The 22,482-nt window shown below is 36.1% G+C and overlaps 1 protein-coding gene and 2 long non-coding RNA genes across 22 annotated transcripts in view; 2 read left to right on the top strand and 1 right to left on the bottom strand.

Moving 5' to 3' along the window:
• The window catches only part of Dnc (phosphodiesterase dunce), a 317,538-nt gene that overhangs the window by 274,398 nt on the left and 20,658 nt on the right, over nucleotides 1-22,482 (top strand). For all 18 annotated transcript variants that reach the window (XM_077410119.1, XM_077410117.1, XM_077410118.1 and 15 more), the window contains 3 exons: nucleotides 1,612-1,713; nucleotides 1,796-1,860; nucleotides 2,826-2,938. In XM_077410119.1, coding sequence (XP_077266245.1) covers nucleotides 1,612-1,713; nucleotides 1,796-1,860; nucleotides 2,826-2,938 — 280 coding nt within the window. The remainder of the gene's footprint in view (nucleotides 1-1,611; nucleotides 1,714-1,795; nucleotides 1,861-2,825; nucleotides 2,939-22,482) is intronic.
• LOC143899673 (uncharacterized) lies at nucleotides 5,807-13,358 on the bottom strand. Of its 2 annotated transcripts, XR_013257567.1 has the most exons (3): nucleotides 12,477-12,634; nucleotides 10,947-11,948; nucleotides 5,807-5,821 (listed from the first exon to the last, which is right to left on the bottom strand). It is a non-coding gene; the product is annotated as an uncharacterized LOC143899673 (long non-coding RNA). The 2 variants fall into 2 exon arrangements; XR_013257568.1 differs by lacking the exon at nucleotides 5,807-5,821 and having other exon boundaries at nucleotides 11,280-11,948; nucleotides 12,477-13,358.
• Nucleotides 9,288-11,670, top strand: LOC143899675 (uncharacterized). Of its 2 annotated transcripts, none has more exons than XR_013257572.1 (2): nucleotides 9,288-10,951; nucleotides 11,061-11,670. It is a non-coding gene; the product is annotated as an uncharacterized LOC143899675 (long non-coding RNA). The 2 variants fall into 2 exon arrangements; XR_013257571.1 differs by having other exon boundaries at nucleotides 9,288-10,964.

Below are 22,482 nucleotides of genomic sequence, written 5' to 3'. Positions count from 1 at the left end.
ACAATGCGCAAACGCGAATCGCGCCGTACGGCCGTAACAGTACGAACGATGAGTGCAGGTGAGTGTCGGTACTGTCGGTCAGTGTCGGTGAGGGTGAGCTGGGTGAGCAAAGCAACGCAGCGGCGACGCTCGCTGAGCGTGACGTCATCTCTGCGTCTGCGCATTGCGAGCAAAGGTTATCAATCTACTCTAAGACCTCGATGCGCTAGATCGCGTCGTGGAGGAGCGCGAGCATAGCGTAGCGTCTAGATAGCGAGAGCGCCGTCGCAAGAACTATCTCCGCTAGCCTCGCTCTCGATCCCTCAGCAACCTCCATCATCGCTCTCTCTCTTCTATCTCTCTCTATCTCTCTCTCTTCTCTCTCTATATCTCGCTCTCTCTTCTCTATCTCTTCTCTCTCTCTTTCTGGCTGCGGCCATTCTTGAGGCGCAGTTGGACGCTACAAATGCTTTGGAGCGTTCCTTCCTTCTCCGTTCTTCATTGAATTTCGTAAGCAATTTGTTAGCGTCACAGTGGACCGCAGCCTCTCTCTCTCTCCCTCTCTCTCTCTCTCTCTCTCTCTCTCTCTCTCTCTCGCACCCAACTTGGACACAGATCGACAGGTCTTTTCCACGGGAAGCATCAGGAAACATACAGACAATTCCTCTTCCTCAGGGTTAGTCAGGTATATATATGTTCTAAGTCGAAAACGCGTCGCTTAACCTCAGAACGAATGGCGAGCGACCAGAGGGAAGCGGTGCAGATATATTCCGAAGGTATACTCGCAGGGACCGAAATTGCTAAAATTCGATGCGCAATAAGTCGACGTGACGCACGATGTATTCGTTGTCGGCGTCCGATTTCGGCTAAAACTCGCGTGAAATTTCGGTGGGCGTAATAAACAAGAGGCTGTACGCGCGATCGCGCAAACAATAATAAATTGGGAGCGCGAAAGAAATAGGAGTATCATATACCTGTGGCCTCAACTGTCGGAGGCTTCAAACGTAATCTTTCGTCGCTCGCCGATCGGATTGTTTGTTTCGCATACTATCGGATTGACTCTCGAAATCCGTTTACGATGTCGAGCTTGCGAAGACGCGCCCGCGAGAAGCCCCGCAATGTCTCTCAACAAATATTATAGAGATACATTTCTGCGTATCGGCGCGAGTAAAAAGTTCGCTTTTATCTCTAGAATACCGAAAAGTACAGGTTTGTTTGAGTGCCATGAGCCTACGGCGCGATCCTACGCGAAATATTATTTTTCGTCGTAGAAAGAAACGCAGGTTTATTGAATTAGAGTTTTACGCGCAAAATCGCGCATTTCGCGGCCCGCTCTCTGATCTACCAATCTTTTTTTTTTCTTCTTTGATCTGACTTGATTTTCTCCCGTGTCCCCGGGACGAGATACGTGCGTGTATTGAGGACGTGAGGACGGAATGAGAATCACGTTTTGGAGTGTTACCGAGCTGTGCCACGCCTGCATGCATATACTTACCGCAAAGCGTAGTAAACGCGTTCAACTTTTTGATAAATGATTCGTAGCAAGGCCGTTTTAAAACCCTGACCCTCCCGATAACACGAGCGGAACAGTGAGACGTCGATGATGAACTGTGCTTTTTCTTTCGATTGCAGTCATGGCGAGGACCTCATCGTTACACCCTTCGCACAGATTCTTGCTTCTCTGCGCTCGGTCCGGAATAACTTCTTGTCGCTCACGAATGTACCGACGAACAAGTAAGTAGATTAAACCTCGTCGCTTAATATCACGCGGCTGGCTTGAGTTGCAATTGATATTTATCGTTTGTTTTCTTTGCAGATCACGAAGGAGTAGCGGCCAACAGGGCAGTAGTACGCCACAGCCACGGATTTTGGCGCCAGGAGGTAAAAAGATAATGCGGTATTACAATTAGCAACGCGATTAGCTTCGCATTTTACGTTATTTCCACTTTTGATGGATCTTTAAATTTATATATTTACGCACACAGAACGCTAGTACTTCATTTAAAGTATTTGGCGATTTAATCTTCATTTAATCTGATTTAATAAATTGAAACGCAACAATCAATTACTTTTTTCGATTTATCATTAATACGCGGGAAATTTCGTTACCTCTCTCTAAATAGGATTTAATGATCATTGTTATATAACCGAATAATTTCTGTTAATTTCTATTTGTTTTTATCTTTATTATACTGTTCGTGAAATTGTATCACATAATTCTCTGTATTTATTAAACATTTATCACTTTACATGATATCCTTCAGGAATTTTTATCATGTGTAATCGAAACTTGAGCCCTTCAATTTTTCCTGAAAGAACTTTATTTTCTCTCTTCATCAATATTATATCAAGTCGTAACTTCATCTCCTTTTAATTCTCGAAGTATATATTCTGGCAAGAATTTTATATGCCTTGTTTCTGGGTTATATCAACTATTATATACAGCTATTCGTTCCGTGTATGCAGACTTATTGAAGGAAGTCATAAAGCTCTTCATTAATTCCATTATGTCTGCCTTCTCTGAAGCAATACTTTCATTATTATAACCGTCGAACGTATGTTCTCAGTCTTTTTGCGAAATTTCCGTTTTCTTTTTTGGAAGTGCTATTTGTTCTGTGTAAAGCGCTTAAAATATCTCATACATTTTTGCAAAATTGTATTAAGCTGTGAAAATAAAACAGCTTCCGGAACGCTTCTTTAATCTCGATCACATTTGTATTGGAGTCTTCTCGGTAGATAAAATCTTTTGAGCGTTGACGTAGTGCCTGTTAGGAAGAGAAAGACAGACAGTGAATGCGAACGCTCTTTGATATTTAATTTTAACTTTATTTCTTTGGATTTTTTAGAGGAGCCCTTCATGAAGCTGGCTGTAGAAACGATAGAGGAGCTAGACTGGTGCTTAGACCAGTTGGAGACCATTCAGACTCATCGGTCCGTGTCGGACATGGCATCCCTGAAGGTACGACCTTATCCGTTTATATTTTTTCTATCTCTTTCTTCTGCAACATGGTCTCTCAACGCTCGATTCCTCGTATATCTTGCAAATCTCAAAGAGGTTCTGTCTCGCGTTATAGCCGTCCATATATAAAATGTCTCGCGAGGAATCCGTCAGACTTTAGGAATGCGTTATTCGAATGATTTTAAGCAGAAGGAGTCATACAAATGCGATTCCATCGGAAAGGTTGCACGAGATATTCTTCGAATAAATTTTTTGTATTCTTAAATAAATTTCCTTTTGAAGACAGTCACTAAAAAAAAGGAAACTATATTTAGCACAAAGCCAGAAATTTGAGTTCTGTTACTTTTTCTTATTTGAAATTATTTAAATAACGTAAGTCCTAAATATATATTATTTTCCTGGAATATACAGTCAAAACATCTTTACACATTTTGCAACGAATTTCGTACATATTATTTTATTTCTAGATTTAATTATATTATATATCTCAATTTATGTAAAAATTAATTTGCATCATAACGATGCATTTCATATTTCTTTTTATTTAACATATATAATTATTAATAAATTGGTTTTTTCTGATAATGCTATACAAAGAAATATGGGTAATTAGTAATAAATACAATGTCATACATACTAATTTTTAATTCTGTTCAGTCTTACGAAAGAGAATAATGAACAATTCTGTTTTATTTACGCACTCGTGCAAGATTATTCGATTATATGAGCGCAGCTTTATATGAAAATTATGCGGTCGCTAGAACAGAAGCAAAGCCTTTATTTATATCATAAAGAAATTATCTTGTACATCTCTCAGTTCAAATATCAACTAACGATAAATTTGCAGTTGTGCAAATTAAAGAATCCGCTTTTACATTAAACGCGGCTGTATTTATTTGTTGACAATAGACACTTATCACCGGACAGAAACAATCGTTTCTCGATCACTATGTTCGACATCCTAGCCGTGCAATTTCCGCGCTGATCGTTAATCGTTTCGCGTTCCGGTCGCGAGAATTTCCAATTTCCATGACCGCGTTAGTAAAGTCGGCGCGAAAACAGGATTATTTGAGTGCGAGAGTGACTATTCCTTCTTCGAGCTACAAGTGACAGCGAAGAGAATCGCGATTTTATATTAACGACCATATAAAATAACCTGATATAATTGTATAGGATCCGAGAAAAATTTGAAATCTAACCGTGAACATTAGCGAGAGGGAAATTATTTTTGTCATTTTCTTTTTCTTTCTTTTAAGTCCGTGTTTTATTGAGAGGGCTTTCAAGGCTACAAAAAATTTGCCGACAAGATGAAATTTCGTGAAAACTTGGCGTAAAACTTTTCTCATTTATCTCACACAGATTGGATGTCATCCTCGCGTGAATGTGAATAATCTTTTATGCGCTTGGAATATTTATTGCGAGATTTGACGTACTTCAATTGGGTCTTATTCCTTTACGTCGCGCGCAAGGATTTAGCGATGAAAGCGTAAAGAATGTTGCTCTTGGCTATTTCGTATGAACACTCTTTCTAGGAAGATCTTCTTAACAAGATCTTTTTGAGACTCCTTGTTGATTAGCTTCAGCTTTAGCCAAGATCCAACGTGTAATTAAATTTCTTTAATGGGTTAAAAATAAACATACAGTTTATTAAAATTTAAAGTAAACGTGACGTCGCAATTTTCCGGAATGCGCAAATCCACTTGGTTTACTCTTGTAAAAATATCGTTTGTTCTTTGCACTTTTCGGTCGCGCAGTTTTGCTTTCTTTCGCCAGTATTAAATCGATATTTTTTTCAACGTTATTTTTCTTACGTGTAGCCCTGTGTGGATTCAATTAATTCAAATTCTTTTTAAAAAATTTATTTGAAAATTAAAATAAAAACATTGAAAAGTCCAAACACACAAAGAGCTGCGTAAATACTTTACCTGATGTTTATTATAAAATCCATCGTATATTTCTAAAATGACTCGTTTGCAAAAAGGCTTCGGTACTCTTTGTACCTTTATAAGGACATAATATCGACTTAGCGTAACACATGCGTAATTGAAAAAGCTGACAGCGAAAATCTCATTTTTCCCCCGAAGTCGCTATTATTCTTCAGTAATGGAAAAGTTATTAAAGGTTTTCCGCCTTTGAACTTTCTCGCCGTTCTTTAATCATCGTGAAATTAGCGAATTTTCTGTCGCTCTTTTGTATAGTTCCCGCTATTTGCGACAAAGTATTAATATGCAATAAGCTTCGTAGGCTCTTTAAACTTGTTAGAATAAATTACTTGCGGTACTCGTAAGCGTTAGACTCAAGCCCAAAGTATTAACGATAAATGAATATTGTAAATAATTATCATATTTGTGGAGTAGTGCAAAATATGGAGTAATTTTTTTACGTATTTTTCCGGAAAATGATTATGCTTTTTCTATTTCGTCGTCTCTATCGTTCATTCTTGCTACCAAGCGTCCTTTACTTCAGGTAATTTGTTAGAATCGCTCGTGTAAAAGTGTATTCTTTAGTAAGTTTTTTAAATGTAATTACAAGCTAACAAAGCGCTCCTTCTTCTTTCGGTGTTTTGCTAATTATCGCGGCCTTTCTTCTCGTGTATCGCAACCCGAATATCTCATGTTTATTCTCATCTTATGAATTATTCATTTGCATAAACGTAAGCGCGGGTCTTACCGAGCGAAATGCGTACCATTTTCAGTTGTTATATGATCCCGGCTATTACGTCCGTGGTCCAATACTAACGTGCATAATATCTTGACGTTATACGTCAACCCAATACTTTCTTCTCCCCAACAAAAGGAACGTCCATTTGTTTTGAGCACATATGACTCACATAAGAATCCCGGTGCTCCTTGTTTGTCGAGGTGACGTCCACGTAAATGTGCTCTGAAAGCAAGATGATATGTATATCAGTTTCGCGAGAAAGGAAAGTCCAGACGTGTTGATAAATTAACGCAATCTTTACCAATGAGATAGAAAGTTTGTTATTCTTTATAATTTATTATTTAGAAATCAATTGTTCTTTTGAAAAATAAATGTTTAAAAATTAAACTAAATACTTGAGAAGATAAACTTCTTTTACGTCAATTGCCAATGGCGCATGTCAGCATTTTAACGAGACAACTTTTAATATATACTTTATTAATATACGTGAAGCCAAAATGCTTTTGGTAGAAACTTTGACATGTTATTAACAAGTAATAACGAAGAGAATGATTTTTAAAATTTATTTTTTAACATTTTTTTCTTTGTTTCCTGATATACGGCGCTTACTTTTATGACTGAAAACTGTGTCAATTCATCACGCTGCTGCTTTCAATTTTTCTTGGAAAAATTGAACTACGGCGCTCTTTATTTATTGAGACCTATATATCTCTCGCCTATAATCTATAACTTCATAACTTTATTATTTTATCCATGCTTTTACAGAGAGGAAAAATTATGTTGTATTTATTTAACAAATAAACGACTATTGGAAAAATAGGTATTTGAAATCATTAGTTTTAATAAAATGTTATGTGTACGCGAGATTGAAAGCTAGAAGCTTCGAATCTACAAAATAATGGAGTCCTTGGCACGCTTAACTTATTTACAGCGCATTTTCATTAACCTTGTCAATTAACATATCTCAGTTTTTCTTTAACATTCAATTTTAATGAGATTCGTGTGCAGTTCGCTTTTAAAAAGTATAGTGTATCGCCTAATTACATTTTTGCGACTGTCACATATACGATTTATAATAAAAATGTATTAGAGTCGAAAATGTTGCTCTATTTGAAGAAAAATAAATTTTGACGTTATATGAATTAAATTACAAAATTAATATTATCTAATAATAAAAATCTAAATGCTACTATCGATTAAAGAAACAATTAATCTTTTGTGCAAAATATATTACTCTCATATTTCTAGCTGTGCTATTTACTTTTTATTTGCTATATTCTTGTTTTTACAGATTTTTCTGATATTCTAGAAAAATTATTGTTCCAAGATGTGAACTATTCTATTTTAAAGAAATAATAATTTATAATTTTTTTTATTTTGATCGAGCAAAAAATAACTTGAACTCTTCCAAATTGACACATTAGTTTTTGGAATTTCTTATACTTGTCTCCTTTTATATATTTTGCTCGTTTTATTAAATTCGCTAGGTCACGTTTTTCTTCTTTCAAACGCACCACCTTGACCCGACTACGGTAGAGAAATCGAAGCGTACGCTCTTTAATTCCGATTAAAGGCGGGGACTTGCGAATCGCTAATAGCGCGGACAAGGTTGTCTCCTTCTCTCACCGGAGTGGAATTTTTCGTATTTATCAGAACTTTGTCTAAAATTGTCTGTTCACGAAAGCGGACGCGATAAATTGAAGCGCCGGGGTTTCGTCCGGGATTTATACCGGAGAACGTGGCTCACGTGACCGAGTCATTGAGGCTGCACTTTGGTTACACACGGCGGCCGATTTCTCGTCCAGATCGACGGGAGTGGTGCCAAGCGCTCGCGTGTAAATCCATCGATTCCGTGAGGCTGGCGCTGCATAGGATCACTTCAGCCGTAATTCATTCCGTTATGTGCATAATCGAAATCCTCATCGCGGATATTCTAACCGTGTTTTAAAAATCCAACGACACCGCTTATTGTCGTTAATATCACGGTGTACTGATAAAAAACCTATATACCTTAAGAATTTTACTATTTTGTTATCTTTAATATCACGCGAATATGACGTGACGACGAGAAACAGAATCTTCCTTGCGTTCTTCGTTAAAACCGCTCACACCTGTCTGTTTTAATACATGCACTTACGAAAATAAAATCTCCGGAACTTGTACAGGTTTCGTTAGACGGGATTTCCCAATCGGTGCCGCTTGCGAGAATCGCCAAAATCGTGCTGCTTTGAAGCTCTTAAGTAAATCGATCGCCGCTTTCGATTGATTTACTTAAGAGTTTCAAAGCGGCACTTATGCACCATGCTGAAATACATTCTCCTCGGCAGATTTATGCCGATTTATTTATGCGTCTGGCGTGAAGTACGTTTACAGTTTGTTTTCACACTTTGCACACGTATGCAGCTCCGAAATTTCGCCTCCGAGGAAGTGCCCGCCGACCAACCGAAAAACAGCGACTTTGTGGTTTCCACGTATCTGCATTTTCATGTACTATTTTGCCCCACGGAGATTCGGCAACTCTCCGAAATTCCCATGATTTGCATTCACCGCGACGCGTATGATCGTATTCGTATTCGTAACGACGTACTCTTCGAAATGGTGCTCGTAAAGTTCACTCCAGTTTAACGGTAATCTCGTGAAAAGGTCAAGATAAAAATGAGTTTTACCCCATCGCCGTAGCTCAACGCGCATATCCGAATACTCCGAAACTAGCTACCTTTCTTCCAGGGAAAGCGAAAAGGTTTATGACGATATTGTATGCAAATGGTCATTTTTTATGATCTGATCAAACTCATCCTAGCGAGGTTTCATGAGAGAGAGAGAGAGAGAGAGAGAGAGAGAGAGAGAGAGGGAGGGAGAGGGAGAAGTGAAAAACAGTTGATTTACCAAGAACTGATTCCCTGGAGAAGGATGCCTTTGTAAGCGTCGTTGCCTCCTCAAAGAAAATCGCTACTTTGAATTAATTGACCTACATCGACAGCGAGAACTCGTGACCTCATCGTTCGATGCGAATAAACCGATTGGTTACACACGCGGTTACTATGTTACAGCATGCCGTAACAAATATACGCTAATAATGAAATCAACGTGTATAGTTTAACGTATATAATGGAACATGGTATATCTGTACCTCAGAGATAACGAATCGTGTCTCCATTATTAGGAATTTAGAGAAAACAGAATTTAAATTTTATTAAACACGAAACATTTATTGTTATCGACTAACGATTGGCAATGTATACAAAACGCTGCGACGTTTCGACTCTTGGATTGGACCTTTTTCAAGCAATAATTGTTTATTCCGCCAATGAGTATCAAACACGAAACATTTATTGTTATCGACTAACGATTGGTCGTTAAATTTTATTATTTCTACTTAAATTTCCAATATTTTTTCAAGTATATATTGTATTTTAAGAATTAATAATAATGGACATAAGCGACTCTTTACTATTGTATAATTTTAACTTCTGGTATATTGGAAAAAGTATTAACTCTAATTCGGACAAAAACTGGAGAGACTCTAAGGTACAGATATGTTTTTTCAAGGCGTTTATGTTTTATATGACGTTGTAATACTTTTCTTTTGATTTCCTGATATAATAAAAGACAAAAATCTCGAGATATTGATTTCTAATTATTAACTTTTATTTATTTACTTATTATACCAAGCTTATCTTACTCTTCATTTAATAGTTTATCTAGTATGTTTGTAAGAGAATACGTAGTTTCTAATTTGATAAATTATTAAAATTAAAAGAATCTAATTTTATTATTTTATTTTATAACTCTACGATGAACTTGCTGCGGCGGAACTATCTTTAGTACGAGTACATTACCACGGTGCTCCGTTGTTAAAATGCCGCTATGCTTATGACCGCCGCGAATGTGCTCTGCTATAATATGAACGGTAAAGCAAACTAGAAAATTTTCCATCGACATCGGTCGTCTGTAACCCAGCATTAATCTACCTTTTTCATTTTCGAAATGCTCGCGCCAAACATTTACTCGTGTTTTTCGCACTCAATCTCGTCCGTTTTCACAACGATTCGAACCAATTATTACCGTCCACGGTCCGTTGCGTAAAAAACGTCTGTCTCGCTCGTTTTATTTTCGTCATTTATCGCTCGGACGCGGCAATGCGAGGAGTTCGCTCGCTGGTAAGAACTAGTATTGACTTGTTCAAGTCGAGACCTAAGTGGACTTGTGTATAGCCAGATTATTAGCACAACGCCGTACTATGTATTCATCGTGGAAAAAATTCAAAGCTTCGTAAATTTCGTCGTGCCGATAGAGACCGCGCAAGTTAATTGGCAGGATTGTAAATAAGAAAACGCAATTGGATGAATCATTGCCCGATTGTTAACGCGCGGACGAACGCGCGGACTCGCGGTCTTTTCGCAAGACCACGACGACGGATGCGGGTCCAAAGAAATCGCGCGACGTTAACAGCGTCGATCGTTCCGAGAGGAGGATTCAATAAACGCTATCACGCCCGGCCGCGTTTAACCTTTTCCCCGCAGGTTCAAGGAATCTTCGTACGGCCGTATCGCCGAGCGTCGTGTATCATGCACGCCGCGCGTGATTGCTTGACGTAAATAAATTGCTGATCCCCACGAAAATACTTTTGCGAGACGCGGCGAGATGCTGTGCGAATCCGTCGGGATCTTAACGATCCGCAAGAATCGTTTGCGTAATGATATATTGCTGATTGATAGTTATCTCCTATTGAGCCTATCAATTTTTCTCAGGCCTTGCCTCGCGTCCGTGATATTCTTAGGATACATTTGCTGACGGTTCAATCGAGGATATTCTTTTAAATCGAGTCTGCGAAGTTTGACCGTTCAACTCGTGGAACTTAAGAAGTTGCTATATTAATTCTGCAATCTTATATCAATCTCGTATAACATTATGTAAAATCGAACAAGACTCTTTAACGAGATGCACGCGTAAAGCCCGTATCAGACTATTTTGGGATTGAGATTGGATTGAAATTTAATCAATCAGAATAGAGAAAACTGATCTCAAGTTTAGTGAATTTTGCTCTGATTGATCAAATTTCAATCCAATCTCAATCCCAATTTGTAGTCTGATAATACGGGCTTTAGGGATACAGTTTCTCACAAACGCGATTGAGATATTATCGCTGCAATGTGTTTCGGTCTGACTGTCGTTCTTACAGTCAGCCGATGTTATGTCAGCAGACACGTTGCTCTCGTTCTCGTATGTACCTATTTTCATATTATTGCATTGTTGATTCGTACATGCACTTTTTCTAGGAAACAATCGTGCCATGGAATCTCGACTTTCTCGTGGGACGATAACTTCTATTGAATAATACATTTACCTGAGGTAGCTACTCTATGTAAGCTTATTTTGCGCCAAATTCTATGAATCCTTTGACGAGAAAGAGAGCTTCTGCTTGTCACCGTACGAGCTTATCCCTTGTGTCTGATCACAGGAATTTTTGTCTACTGCCCGAACGCAATCGGACGACTGTCGAGAAGTTCCGCCACTACTGCCGAGCTCTCGTGTAATTGGTTTAAAATAATTTGTCGCCATTACACCATAATATGTACAATTTTTTGCAATACATATAATAGGAATGTATACTTAATCTCTTTGAATTATTCATTTGCCACATCCACATTATTCAAAAAGCAATACACACTCCAAGAAATACATTTTAAATATATATATTTTCACATTATTTACATATATTTATATGTATACACATATTACATATTTTTATTACAATTTATAATCAATTTGTATCGTTAAGATCAATTGTGGTAGACATTTAAAACAGATATATTGAAGTGCATAATAAGAAACATAATTTATTCGATGATGAAATTAATTTTATTGTTATCAACACTCTTATATACGCGTCGCATTTCCAAAATTCTTGCCATTTTTGTTTAAATAATTCACCGGCGTGTTTGAGTAATTTTAGGACTTGGATTTATCCTATACGATTTTTAATTAAATGAAGCAATAGAATTTATTATATCAAATATAGTAGCTAGAGGGATGCTAGAAGTATTCGGTATGAGTTTGGACAGAAACATTACTGCTGATATGAAATTGACTACCATTTTGACAAGACACGACAACATTTTCTCTTCGTACTCCAAAAAGCAGTTGTAAGACTCCGTCATTGCAGTTGTATATTCCTTGGGAGCAAGTTGGTTAATTATTTTGAACAACATGTAAAACAGACTTTTAATATAGTTCATTATGCTTGTGTCCATTATACTATCTCTCATGTCCTCGCTCATGTCTGTAAGGCTTTTTGTTATCGTTTCCTCCAGATTGTTTGGGATTAATTCTGTGGTCCTGTCCGGCACTGAAAAGTGTCGAAATCTCATCAATCCTACATGATAGCGATTTAAAATATAACGAATAATAATCTAGTATGTAGAATTTCCGATTGGAATAGATTTGCAGAGTTTTTTATGTACTAAAATTTATTTTATTAAAATCCCCTTTTTTATTAAAAATTTATTTTTTGTTGAAATAAATAAGAAAAATTGTTGACACAAGACATTATATTATGCAATACACTTGATGGGAATGTAAATTTATAATTTTCTAATTTTAAATGTGCAATTCCATGCAATTTAAATTGAACAAGATACAAAATAAAATAATTTACGTTACAGTTTTTATTCGCAATTAAATATATGGCAAGCTACATGCCACAATAATGTCTCAGTGATTATTTATTATTATACGCTATTATTATATTACTACAATTGCTTCATTTTATGTCTTATTCGGATTAATTTGCATGGTATGTATTATATAACAGATTGCGGCAGAAAATTCGCGATAAGTGTTACACATGATAATTATTATTTTCTCTTGAACTTACCAGCTTGGACATAGACCACGGCAAAAGCCAAGATCAACAGATGTAAATTCTTATACCCCATGGTTCTAACTAGTGTTACTGACAGCATATACGAGCGCAACTTACTGCACTAATGGGACCCATGTCGTTTACTCGGCGGTATTTATAAGAATGTCGATAATGCAAAACAATTACTAGATTATCGCTCGCATAGATATATGTAACGTACTTCTGTACTTCTCATAGGTTCGTGCATTTCATGCAAAAATACAAGTTTCGCGAAATGCGATTTCGTAAAATAATTTTCTACAAATAAAAGTTCAAATTTTTTAAAGCAGTTTCATGAATTTGTATTCATGAATTGTAAAGATTGCAAATGATTAAAAATTAATTGTTCAGATTATGATGCGCAATGAGTTAAAATACTCTCTAAATCTGAATCAGTGAATAGTCACTGGTATCAGTGTAAAGTATGCCACTTTTCATGAATCATGACATGACGCGGCATACTTTACACTGATATCAGGGACTATTCATTGATTCACAGTACCATTCACTGATTCAGATTTAGAGAGTAGATTCAAAGTTTTCAATTTTAATTTTCTTGTCAGATCTATATTTTATGTGAAGAGATGCGCGTTTCAATCTGTCTTCTTTTAATTAGAACTTTTAATTCTGATTATTCAATCTTTATATAATAATATCGTGATCAAAGCGATTTTATGAAAAATTTCTAATAGAGTATTTTTTAGTATACCAGGGGAAAATGACAAAACTTTTCTTGTGCATTTTCTTCCGTGATTTTATCACGAAAATAAACGTGAAATTTGATTGTTATTCTTATTTGGAAGTTAAGGAATGTTGCAAATAATTGTCACGCGTGCAACGTTCAATATCGTTTCTGACTCATTCTTATCATTAACGTTATCATCAAAACTGCTTATCTGCATTGTGCAATTTTTTTATCCTTACTTGTTAGTGACAGAGAAACAGAGAAAAAGAGAATTCGAAGGACATACATTCCATTAAGTAAAATAACCGAGATAATAACGAATAAATAATACCATTTATTTGCACGTGACGTATTGCATTATTTTACTATTTCTTGATAATATTTAATTTGTCCCAAAAATTTTTATTTTGTTTGTTTTAAATATTTTTCGTTGGAGTACTGTTTTTATGCTTTCATATAAAACGTAGTTTATCCAAATCATTTAATTAGAAATCTCGAAGATTGCGGTTGGAATCGTACTTGACTTTAAGAATCTCAGCGCAATCTACTCCTAAAACTTTTCATAAAATATACCTCAAACTTGGCTAGATATGATATTGATCGAGAACTGTAGTTTAATAACTCCTCCTTAACTCAACTTTTCGAAAATTGTAAACGACAGGAATCAAATCTAATTTTCAGTGACTTTTCTACGTGCGCCGTTTTAAACTCGGAAGTTAGGATCGATCGGATCCATTCGTTTTTCTTATCGAGATGCTTGATCGCTTCCGCTTGTCCGATAAGCTTGAAAAAAAAACCAGTTTGCTTTTCGTAAATATTTTTTATGAAAATTACCGCGGAACAGATAATGTTAGATAAAAGAGAGACATGCAGATGAGACATGTATAATTATAGTTACATATAATTAAATTACAAAATAATTCAGCATCAATCTCCCGTTCGCGCGTTCATGTTTTATTCTCAGAATCATATTTTCACGAATTTGTTCTAGTGAAATATTTGTTTTGCATATATAAACATTATTTTCGGTTATTTTAAATTTTACAGAGAACTTTGCAGAGCGCGCACATTTCTGATAATTCCCGAAAACAAGTTGGATAATAGTGAAGTCTAATATCAAGTCGATCTTTTCGTTGATCGGCGCAAAAAGAGAGAAACATCTTTGAGCATATCCCAAAATCCATATTGGCATCTCGCCAGGAAGACATGGCGCCTGGCGCTGTAACGCTCCATATATGAACTTATTCCTTCAGTGTGATACTTGTTTATTTTTAACATAAGATATTCTCGATAGCTGCGCCTTCGACATTCTCGTTAAAATATAGTTTGCTCTATAAATTAAATAAGAAATAGGCTACAGATTTATTCGCGAAGGGTTTTTTTTATTATTAATTACTTATACTTCAATAATTGACGATATCTCCACGATAATTGCTTCTATTAACACTAAAACTACCAAAGAGGTCAAAATAAAGAAAAAAGAGAGAAAAAGGAAACACAAATTTGTAGAATTAATTATCTGCATATTTCAATAAAAGTCAGAGAAAATTTCAGAAATTGTGATATTAAAAAAATGAATAATAATTATTTTAGAAAATGTCAAACAAGTCATTTGGACTCTTAATTCGTAGTGCTAGTGTTAAAAAAAATATTTTACGAACAGGCCTCGTCCAAATGGAGATCCATAACTGAAAAAATAATTTTGTATAACGTTTTCATATATTTGTACAGCCGATAAAGGTGATGCGTATGAAAACTGCTTTGGGCGTGAAATCCGCCGTAAGCGTGAGATGCAATTGACTCTGATTGCATTCGATTGCGCGCAGCATGGCTGAGGAGTCAGTCAAAAAAAATGCCGCAGGTGCATATTGCACATATCTATCGTCTCGTTCGTATGCAAATGTCGGGTCAGCTGCTTTTATTATTACGAGCGATATCTGTCGCGGCTGTTGTATTAGCTGATCGTCATTTATCGTCTATGCATTCCACACTCTCGTGTGCAGCACGTGTTGCAGGCAGCCTAAACGCATGCACCATATATCGATAAACGGTTTCTATGAACATAGCGGTATTAAAAAGAAATTCCGCTTATGTTTCTGACATCATCGTATGCAAAACGGCGTGTGTTCAACGACAATAAGTCTTATAACAATAATACCTTATGATAACGTAACATAAGAGGCTTTATTACGGATATTTACCGTCAAACGTATTGTATTTTGGTTGTATATGTAGAACGATTAGTTATGTAATACGAAAAAAAATGTGCTGCAATCGCACTGCGATTGGAGAAATATCTTTGCGTATCTTCCTTGCTATAGCCATGCTTTATCTTGTATTTACATACGGATTTAACCAGGAGAAAGGGGGAAATATGAATTGGCGTGTTGTGTAAGAAACGATCGTATCTATAGTCTACTTTAAAAGCGAACCTCGCTATTCTTATGTTTATTGCACTGCGCAGATCGTGATATCATTGTTTAAATAAATGATATGAATAATTTAGATGCACTAGAACGCTTTTAACTTGTTAATTTTTAGTCAAAGTAATAAAATTGTTAACGAGCTATTATTTTTTTTAAATATATTTATAATGTGTTAATATGTATTAATATTTATTAATATGTATTAAATATATTCTATTTTTTTTTCTTTTTTAATAAAAGGTGTAACAAAGGTAAAAGCACGTATGTTGAAGATCTAAATATTTTAAACGTGAATTATGTCTAATAATATAAAAATATTCTTTTTATTTTATAAATATAGAAATTTTTTCTAGATTTTTTCATATGGATTTAACATCTCTTTTCAGTATATTAGTTTCCGGTATATTACTGCATTTGAGACATTCGTATAATTGTGAAGTTACATTTTTTCTCATTTAGCATCCAATATTCTTATCGCGTTACGGTCGCGTTTTTCCCCGCGAATCGTTCTGTTTAATAATGTCGATAAAGAATGATTCGTTGACAAGTCGTCAAAAGCGTATCAAGTTTATTAATTATCGCGAATAACTGAACCGCGAACATTTATTGGTAACAATAATACTTGTCAAAAATCAGTCGTAAAAACGATGACATAATTTCCATCAATAAAAACGAGGAACCGCAAAAAGTTACTTAAGTAGGTAGGTCGACCGCATAACTTGGGGAATTGAATGAAGGGCGCGCAATCTTATCGCGAATTTGCGTATCTTTTTTCGTCCGAGAGACAAGTATTTCGCACGCCGAGATTGCTCAATTTGCGAAAGCGCACGGAGAGTTCAGAGCTTGATTTACGACCTGCGACACGCGCTCGGTGTAATTTGTTTAAACGTCGATAAAGTTATTTACCGTTATCATGTGTATACATCTAGATTTTACCTTTTGCTTTGTTTGGCTGCGGTATTTCGATATATAGGAATGCGAGCCGTCTCGAATTGCGTGGTTCTTGATAAGCCATTATAGTCGAACAAGTGGCGTCCGCTTTCGATCGAAGAAGAATGTCTGACAGGTGCGGAGAAAAGTTCGCGGAAAATAAACCGCACTCACTTCTCTGAAGCAAGAAATTATTCTTCCCTGTCGCGTATAGGAGGATGTTACCACTCCCCCAATTGATGATTTGAAATCGATGCTGACCATTCGCTAAGGTGATTCGAAGATTGTAAAAAGAACAGTTAAATGATGACGAGCAGATAAAGTTGGTTATAATACCTCGCCGAGCCTAATCCTTCAGAAAAAGAGTTTTTTCTTGGTATCTCGTCAATGTCTCCTTGAAAGCAATTTTTAGTCCCTAAAAGATATTTCCGTCCGTTATTTTCGTAGCTAATATCTTACACGAATTTCAATCGTGCATAAACGTGTTGAAATTATTTTAGATAACCGAGCCATCGGCTTGTAGATATATCATTATCATAAAAGACTTTTACAGACTAGAGATAACGGGAGCGGCAAATACGCGGTAAATGACGTAAATGTTACTTGACGTACTCTCGGGGAGAAGCTTTCATTTGTAGATACGAGCGCTCATCCCGGAAACAGATTACTGTATAATTATCTTTATGGTACATCGATTTATTGCCATCATCTGCGTTTTCGTATCGTTTTGCGTGCGAACGCGCGCAGTTCAAATGTATATACTTGAACCGAGCGAGGATGTGTGCAGCTTTGGTATCGTAAGCGACGCTCGTGACACATTCGCGTCCCTGAGGCACGACTATCATCGTATTACGTGTACACGGTGTCTGCAAGATGCATTATCGATTGCATTATCGGATAGAAATGATCAAACAATGCTAATTAATCGACGTCGTATAATTTATACATATAATGTCGTATAATGTATATCACGTTATTTGTCTTACAGCTATAATATATTTTTGCATGCAGTCAAAGTGAAAATTAAATCGTATATGTATCGTAAATAATTTTACATACTCTTGCAGATATTTCTTTCTTCGCATTTTAATCGTTTATTTATTTGACTAATTGTGACAAATTTTTGTGACATATACATATTGTATATACATAACCGCATTTATCTTTCTTATACATCTTCTTTCTGATAAATTGCATAAAAATAGAAAGGGCGCGTTGTATGCATATGTAGATAAGCTTAATTTTTATTGGGTAATACTAATTAACGTAAGATAATATGAGCATACTCCTTCTCGTCTTCGGAAACTACGCTCGTAGACTGTTTGTCTCCGCTGCATGATTCATGACTTCACCATGTCATGGATGAATTAATTATTGTCCGTAAAGTAGCGCGTGAAGCGATGTCAGGTGTGCAAGAACATGCAAATATGCAAATATAGCGTAAGATGGAGTAATAAATGTGCTCTTCTTATGTTATCAAAAATATCAAAGCTCTTTATGATTCCAAGTCTGATTTTATCCCTCACATTATTCTTGTTAATTTATCTGTATATCTATTTAAATGAATTTAAATTCTTTGCGTATTTAAATAAATTTAAATAAATATCTATTTATTTAAACAAAGAAAATATATATTACTTATAACAATTTTTATATTAAATGTATACTGCAAAACACACAATTTATCATAAAAAAAACAACTTAAAAGCCATAATTAAAAATAGAATAAGCAGTATAAAATACATAATAAAAGTGACTTACGTAATTATATATAAATTCAGAAAGGACATAACGGAAAATTATGAAAGTGACTTATCCTTGGGCTCATGTAGGTAAGACTAATCAGTGGCTTGTACTTACGTTCCGTTGATTAATTTTATTACTTGCGCCAGTAATAAAGGAGGGCCTTTTGAGAGATGTTCTCGCAACGCGCAGATACAGCAGATGGTTATTAATCGTGCCTCGTAAACAATGTCCGACAATGTGTGCGAGTATACACACGGACGAAGAAAACATGGCGAGCAGTACGTAAATAGGAAAATCGATCGACCTATTCTTCCCGAGTAACGAATTCCGTCTCCATTTGTGCGAATTGCTTGTTATTTTTAACATTGTTTGCTCCATTTATTTTTCCTTAGTAATATTTTTATCGTTGTTTGCCTCTATATCCGCCTTTTTTCTTTTTTACACAATAAAATAAGTATGCACGTGCCTAAATCGACGAAATTATTAAAAAACCGGTCGGTTTTATTACACGCATCAATAGTTATACACGTTTGTTATCGAATTTCAAAGATCAATTTGTTCCACGTTGATTTTGTCGTTGTATTCAATATAAATCTGGTGCGTATTCGTATACCCAACGAATTGAGTTTATTGCAATAGGATTGCGTGACCATGCGCGTATTGTTTTAGACATCAATGGGAAAAATCACTCAATATTCTTTTTTTTTTCGACGAAATGTCTCCGTATTTTCATGTAAAACGTGAAAATTTACTTTTTGTGTCGGTTTTAAATCAACTTTTGAAGCGCGATCGATTACACTATTCGCGGAGGTCACGCGCGATGTTTCCTAGAATTTATAAATTTTAGAAATATGAACTGTATAAATTTATTTACTTCCTTTATTGCTAAGTCATATATTTTAGCAAACGGAAAAAATAAAATTTTCTCGTGTGTGTGTGTGTGTGTGTCTCCGTTTTTCTATACAAATCCGAAAATATCGAATCTTGTAGAACTATTTGATTTCAATTTTATTGAGCAACTTGGCGTGTAATTCGTGCAATTGGGCATAAAGAGCCGTTTAAATATCATCGCTGAGCGTTGAACGGAAGCAGTTCAGTAAATCGTAGAAAGTATTTACGGAAAACAACGAAATATAGTAAATACACAATTAATTGGCTTCAACGTATTACCATTATTTCGATGACAAGAGTTATTTTCAGCCGCCCTTTATTCATGTACAATACAGCTTGCCATTTAATGGGAACTGCGTTCCAATTCAGAATATAATGGCACGTGAAAGATACACGTGGAGGGCGTCTATAGTTAATGTCGATGTAACACCATTGTCCACATACGCGCGCGTGGAAGGATATTTCGATGCCGGCAGTTGCGGTAGGAGTAAATCCCGAGTCCCGACAAGCTTTAATTAATAATGCAGCAATATCGTTCACACTTGTTAACAACTAATAACTACTAGTGATTGATTTCTCTGACTAGTGGTTGATTTTGCTCAGTAAATTTATTTAAAGCAAAATTTAATTATTTTGATTCATTGAACGGACAAAATATGTTGACAAAGATAAGCAATGAATAGAAAAACAATTAAGCCGGACAAAAATTGCGTGTTTCTATGAATTTAATTAATGTGACATACAACGATGTATGGGCTCAATGAGAGGAATAAGGAACAAGGAATTAATCATCACGTTAAAATCACATTGATTTTTATCAATATTATTTTAGATATATTGCACGATTATTCATGGGTCAATAATCCCTGCACAAAAATTAAACAAAGTATTTGTTTACGTGTTTTCGTGAACTATAGGATACGATGGTGGGCGCGGTGATTATTTTAGGCTACGAAGAAGCGATTAGCCAATGGAATCGATACGGCAATTTTCTTGTCAAGCATTATACCCCGGAGATATTTTTCACGATCTAATCTAAAGAGATCGTGTAGAAATATAATCAGCAGCTATTTAAATAAATTATTCAATTTCACGTGCTTTAATCTTGTAGTTCGTCGAATCATCCATCATCTTCGACCGCTTTAGCATCATCGTCGTCATTGTCATAATTTCTAGATACATGCGCGCGATATAGGCCCTTATCTCCTGGCTGGTGGTTGTTGCACCGAGACTGCGTGTCACTGCATGCATCTCGCGATGGATTAATTTATGATGGTGTAGTTACTCTGAATCCGCCGCGAGAAGCCATCTGCTCGAGCCGCTAACGGGATCGCGCAGTTACGTTCTCAAAATAGTTAAGATCTGTTTTGATCTCGAATTCTCGCCGGGCTCCAACCTCCGACGCGTATTTCATGCCGGTAGGAAGTTGTTTTCACTCCAAATGTAACTTTCTCCATTACACTTAAGTATCCGGATTAAGTATACCTGCGAATCTTTTCTTGCATCTAGACGCTTGCCATTGTCTGACGTTTATAACCGTTTTATGCTAAATCGACATAAAAATTATTAATATTAAAAATTTTCGCTTGTTGAATTAAATCCTGTATTACGATAATATTTTTTTTCTAAATGTAGTAAAATAACTGCACACACACAATTTTCTCGTGCTGTGACGTCATGATTATAGAAAATTTGTGGAAATTTTCTGAATGGCAATTTTCGTTTTTTTATCAGAACAAGGCTGAATTATTAAGCTGCAATTATTGTGATATGTGGAAGACACAAAAATTTTTCCGTCGCATGTGGAGCTTGATCAATGTATAATGAATATATTATATACATTTAATTTAATAATAATTTGTAATATATGAAAGAGTAGTACGAGAACATACAAGTTTTTTTTTTCTATAAGAAGAGCAATAGCAATATATGAGTATCGATCAAAGCTGTACGATCGATAATTGACATATTTATGTGAATTTTTTCTTGTACTTTGAGACGCTGATGGAAGTTTAAAATTAATATTGGAAAACGTAACATAAAAAATTTATAAAAAGAGTATCTTTATTATCAGTTGCAAACGAATTAATTGCTTCTTTTACATAAAAGAAAATAACAAAAATATTAAAAGCTTTTGCAGAACTATAATAGTTTCTGTTTCGTACAAAATCTGTCATTAAGACAGAGAGAGATAAAAGTGTACAAATTATTTATATTTAATTATATATATTTAGTTATCTATATTTAGCCACGAGAAAATGAGCTTATCGAATTTCCCGAACGATTTCCCGCGCACTGAACACGACTGTTCCGCAGTGATATTGCCGATCGACGTTGAGAAACAAGATTGCGTGATCGGATACGTCAAATACATCGCAATCCGATCGCATATGAGCCTCGTGATGCTTGTTCGGTGATTGTACCCAATAAGTAGTCGATGCCCGCGGCACGTGTCCGCCTCGTGTGCAGTTGCTAGTAGAACAATAATAAAGATGTACGGACATTTCGCTTCTCGACTTTTTATATCAGCTCCTCTCCACGCGCCAAGTGTACACGGTGTTATCAGAGAGATAGATCGAGTACTTTTCAATAAAAATCGAAAGACCAATAAATTATTGCTCTCGGCAAATGATTTCATCGCATTCATCGTATCGGCTACCGAACGTATCGTGGCGAGCGTATAGTTGCGCGTGATAGAATCAAATAGCGTGTGTGCATACTTGATTACACAACTCATTTGGAATCTCCCCGTTTGCTCGTAAAAATAGGAAATCGTAGAAGACGACAGTCTACATACCTACAACGAGAGCAGAAAAAAAGTACGAAACGAGAGAAATTATCCAAGCGCGTCGTATCGTTCGCGACAATTAAGCAGACCGCGGGGTGCGTGTGAGTTCTCCATGATTGTCTCATAAATGTTATAATTCTCGTGGTCGTGGCATTATTCGGACCATGAACGTCCGTCACTTTCGCGGGCTGTTAACGTCGGCGACTCGTGTTAGCGGCGCCGGCGCCGCCGCCGACGCGAAACACGGCGCCGGCGAGCGAAATGATTTTTGTCAATAGTTACGTAACGCCTGCGAAAAAAAGCCTCTTCTTGAGAGAGGGAGATCGCGAATGTATTGTAATAATCACTGCATCCTCGAACTTTCGCACGTCTCGGTCCGTGTCCGTGCAGATGCACAACGAGAAACACGGCAAAATGTTGGAATACGCCCAGAAATAGATCGTAAATTGTCTTCGTGCAATAACGCTTATCTTATCATCCAATTGTTGTCGACGTAATCTGCATCTACTGTGC

The sequence above is a fragment of the Temnothorax americanus genome, unplaced genomic scaffold, assembly GCF_048541705.1.
Source record: "Temnothorax americanus isolate GAGA-0224 unplaced genomic scaffold, ASM4854170v1 Scaffold28, whole genome shotgun sequence".
NCBI lineage: Eukaryota > Metazoa > Arthropoda > Insecta > Hymenoptera > Formicidae > Temnothorax > Temnothorax americanus.
Note: the sequence above shows the minus strand (reverse complement) of the source record. Positions and strands in the feature narration are given on the sequence as shown.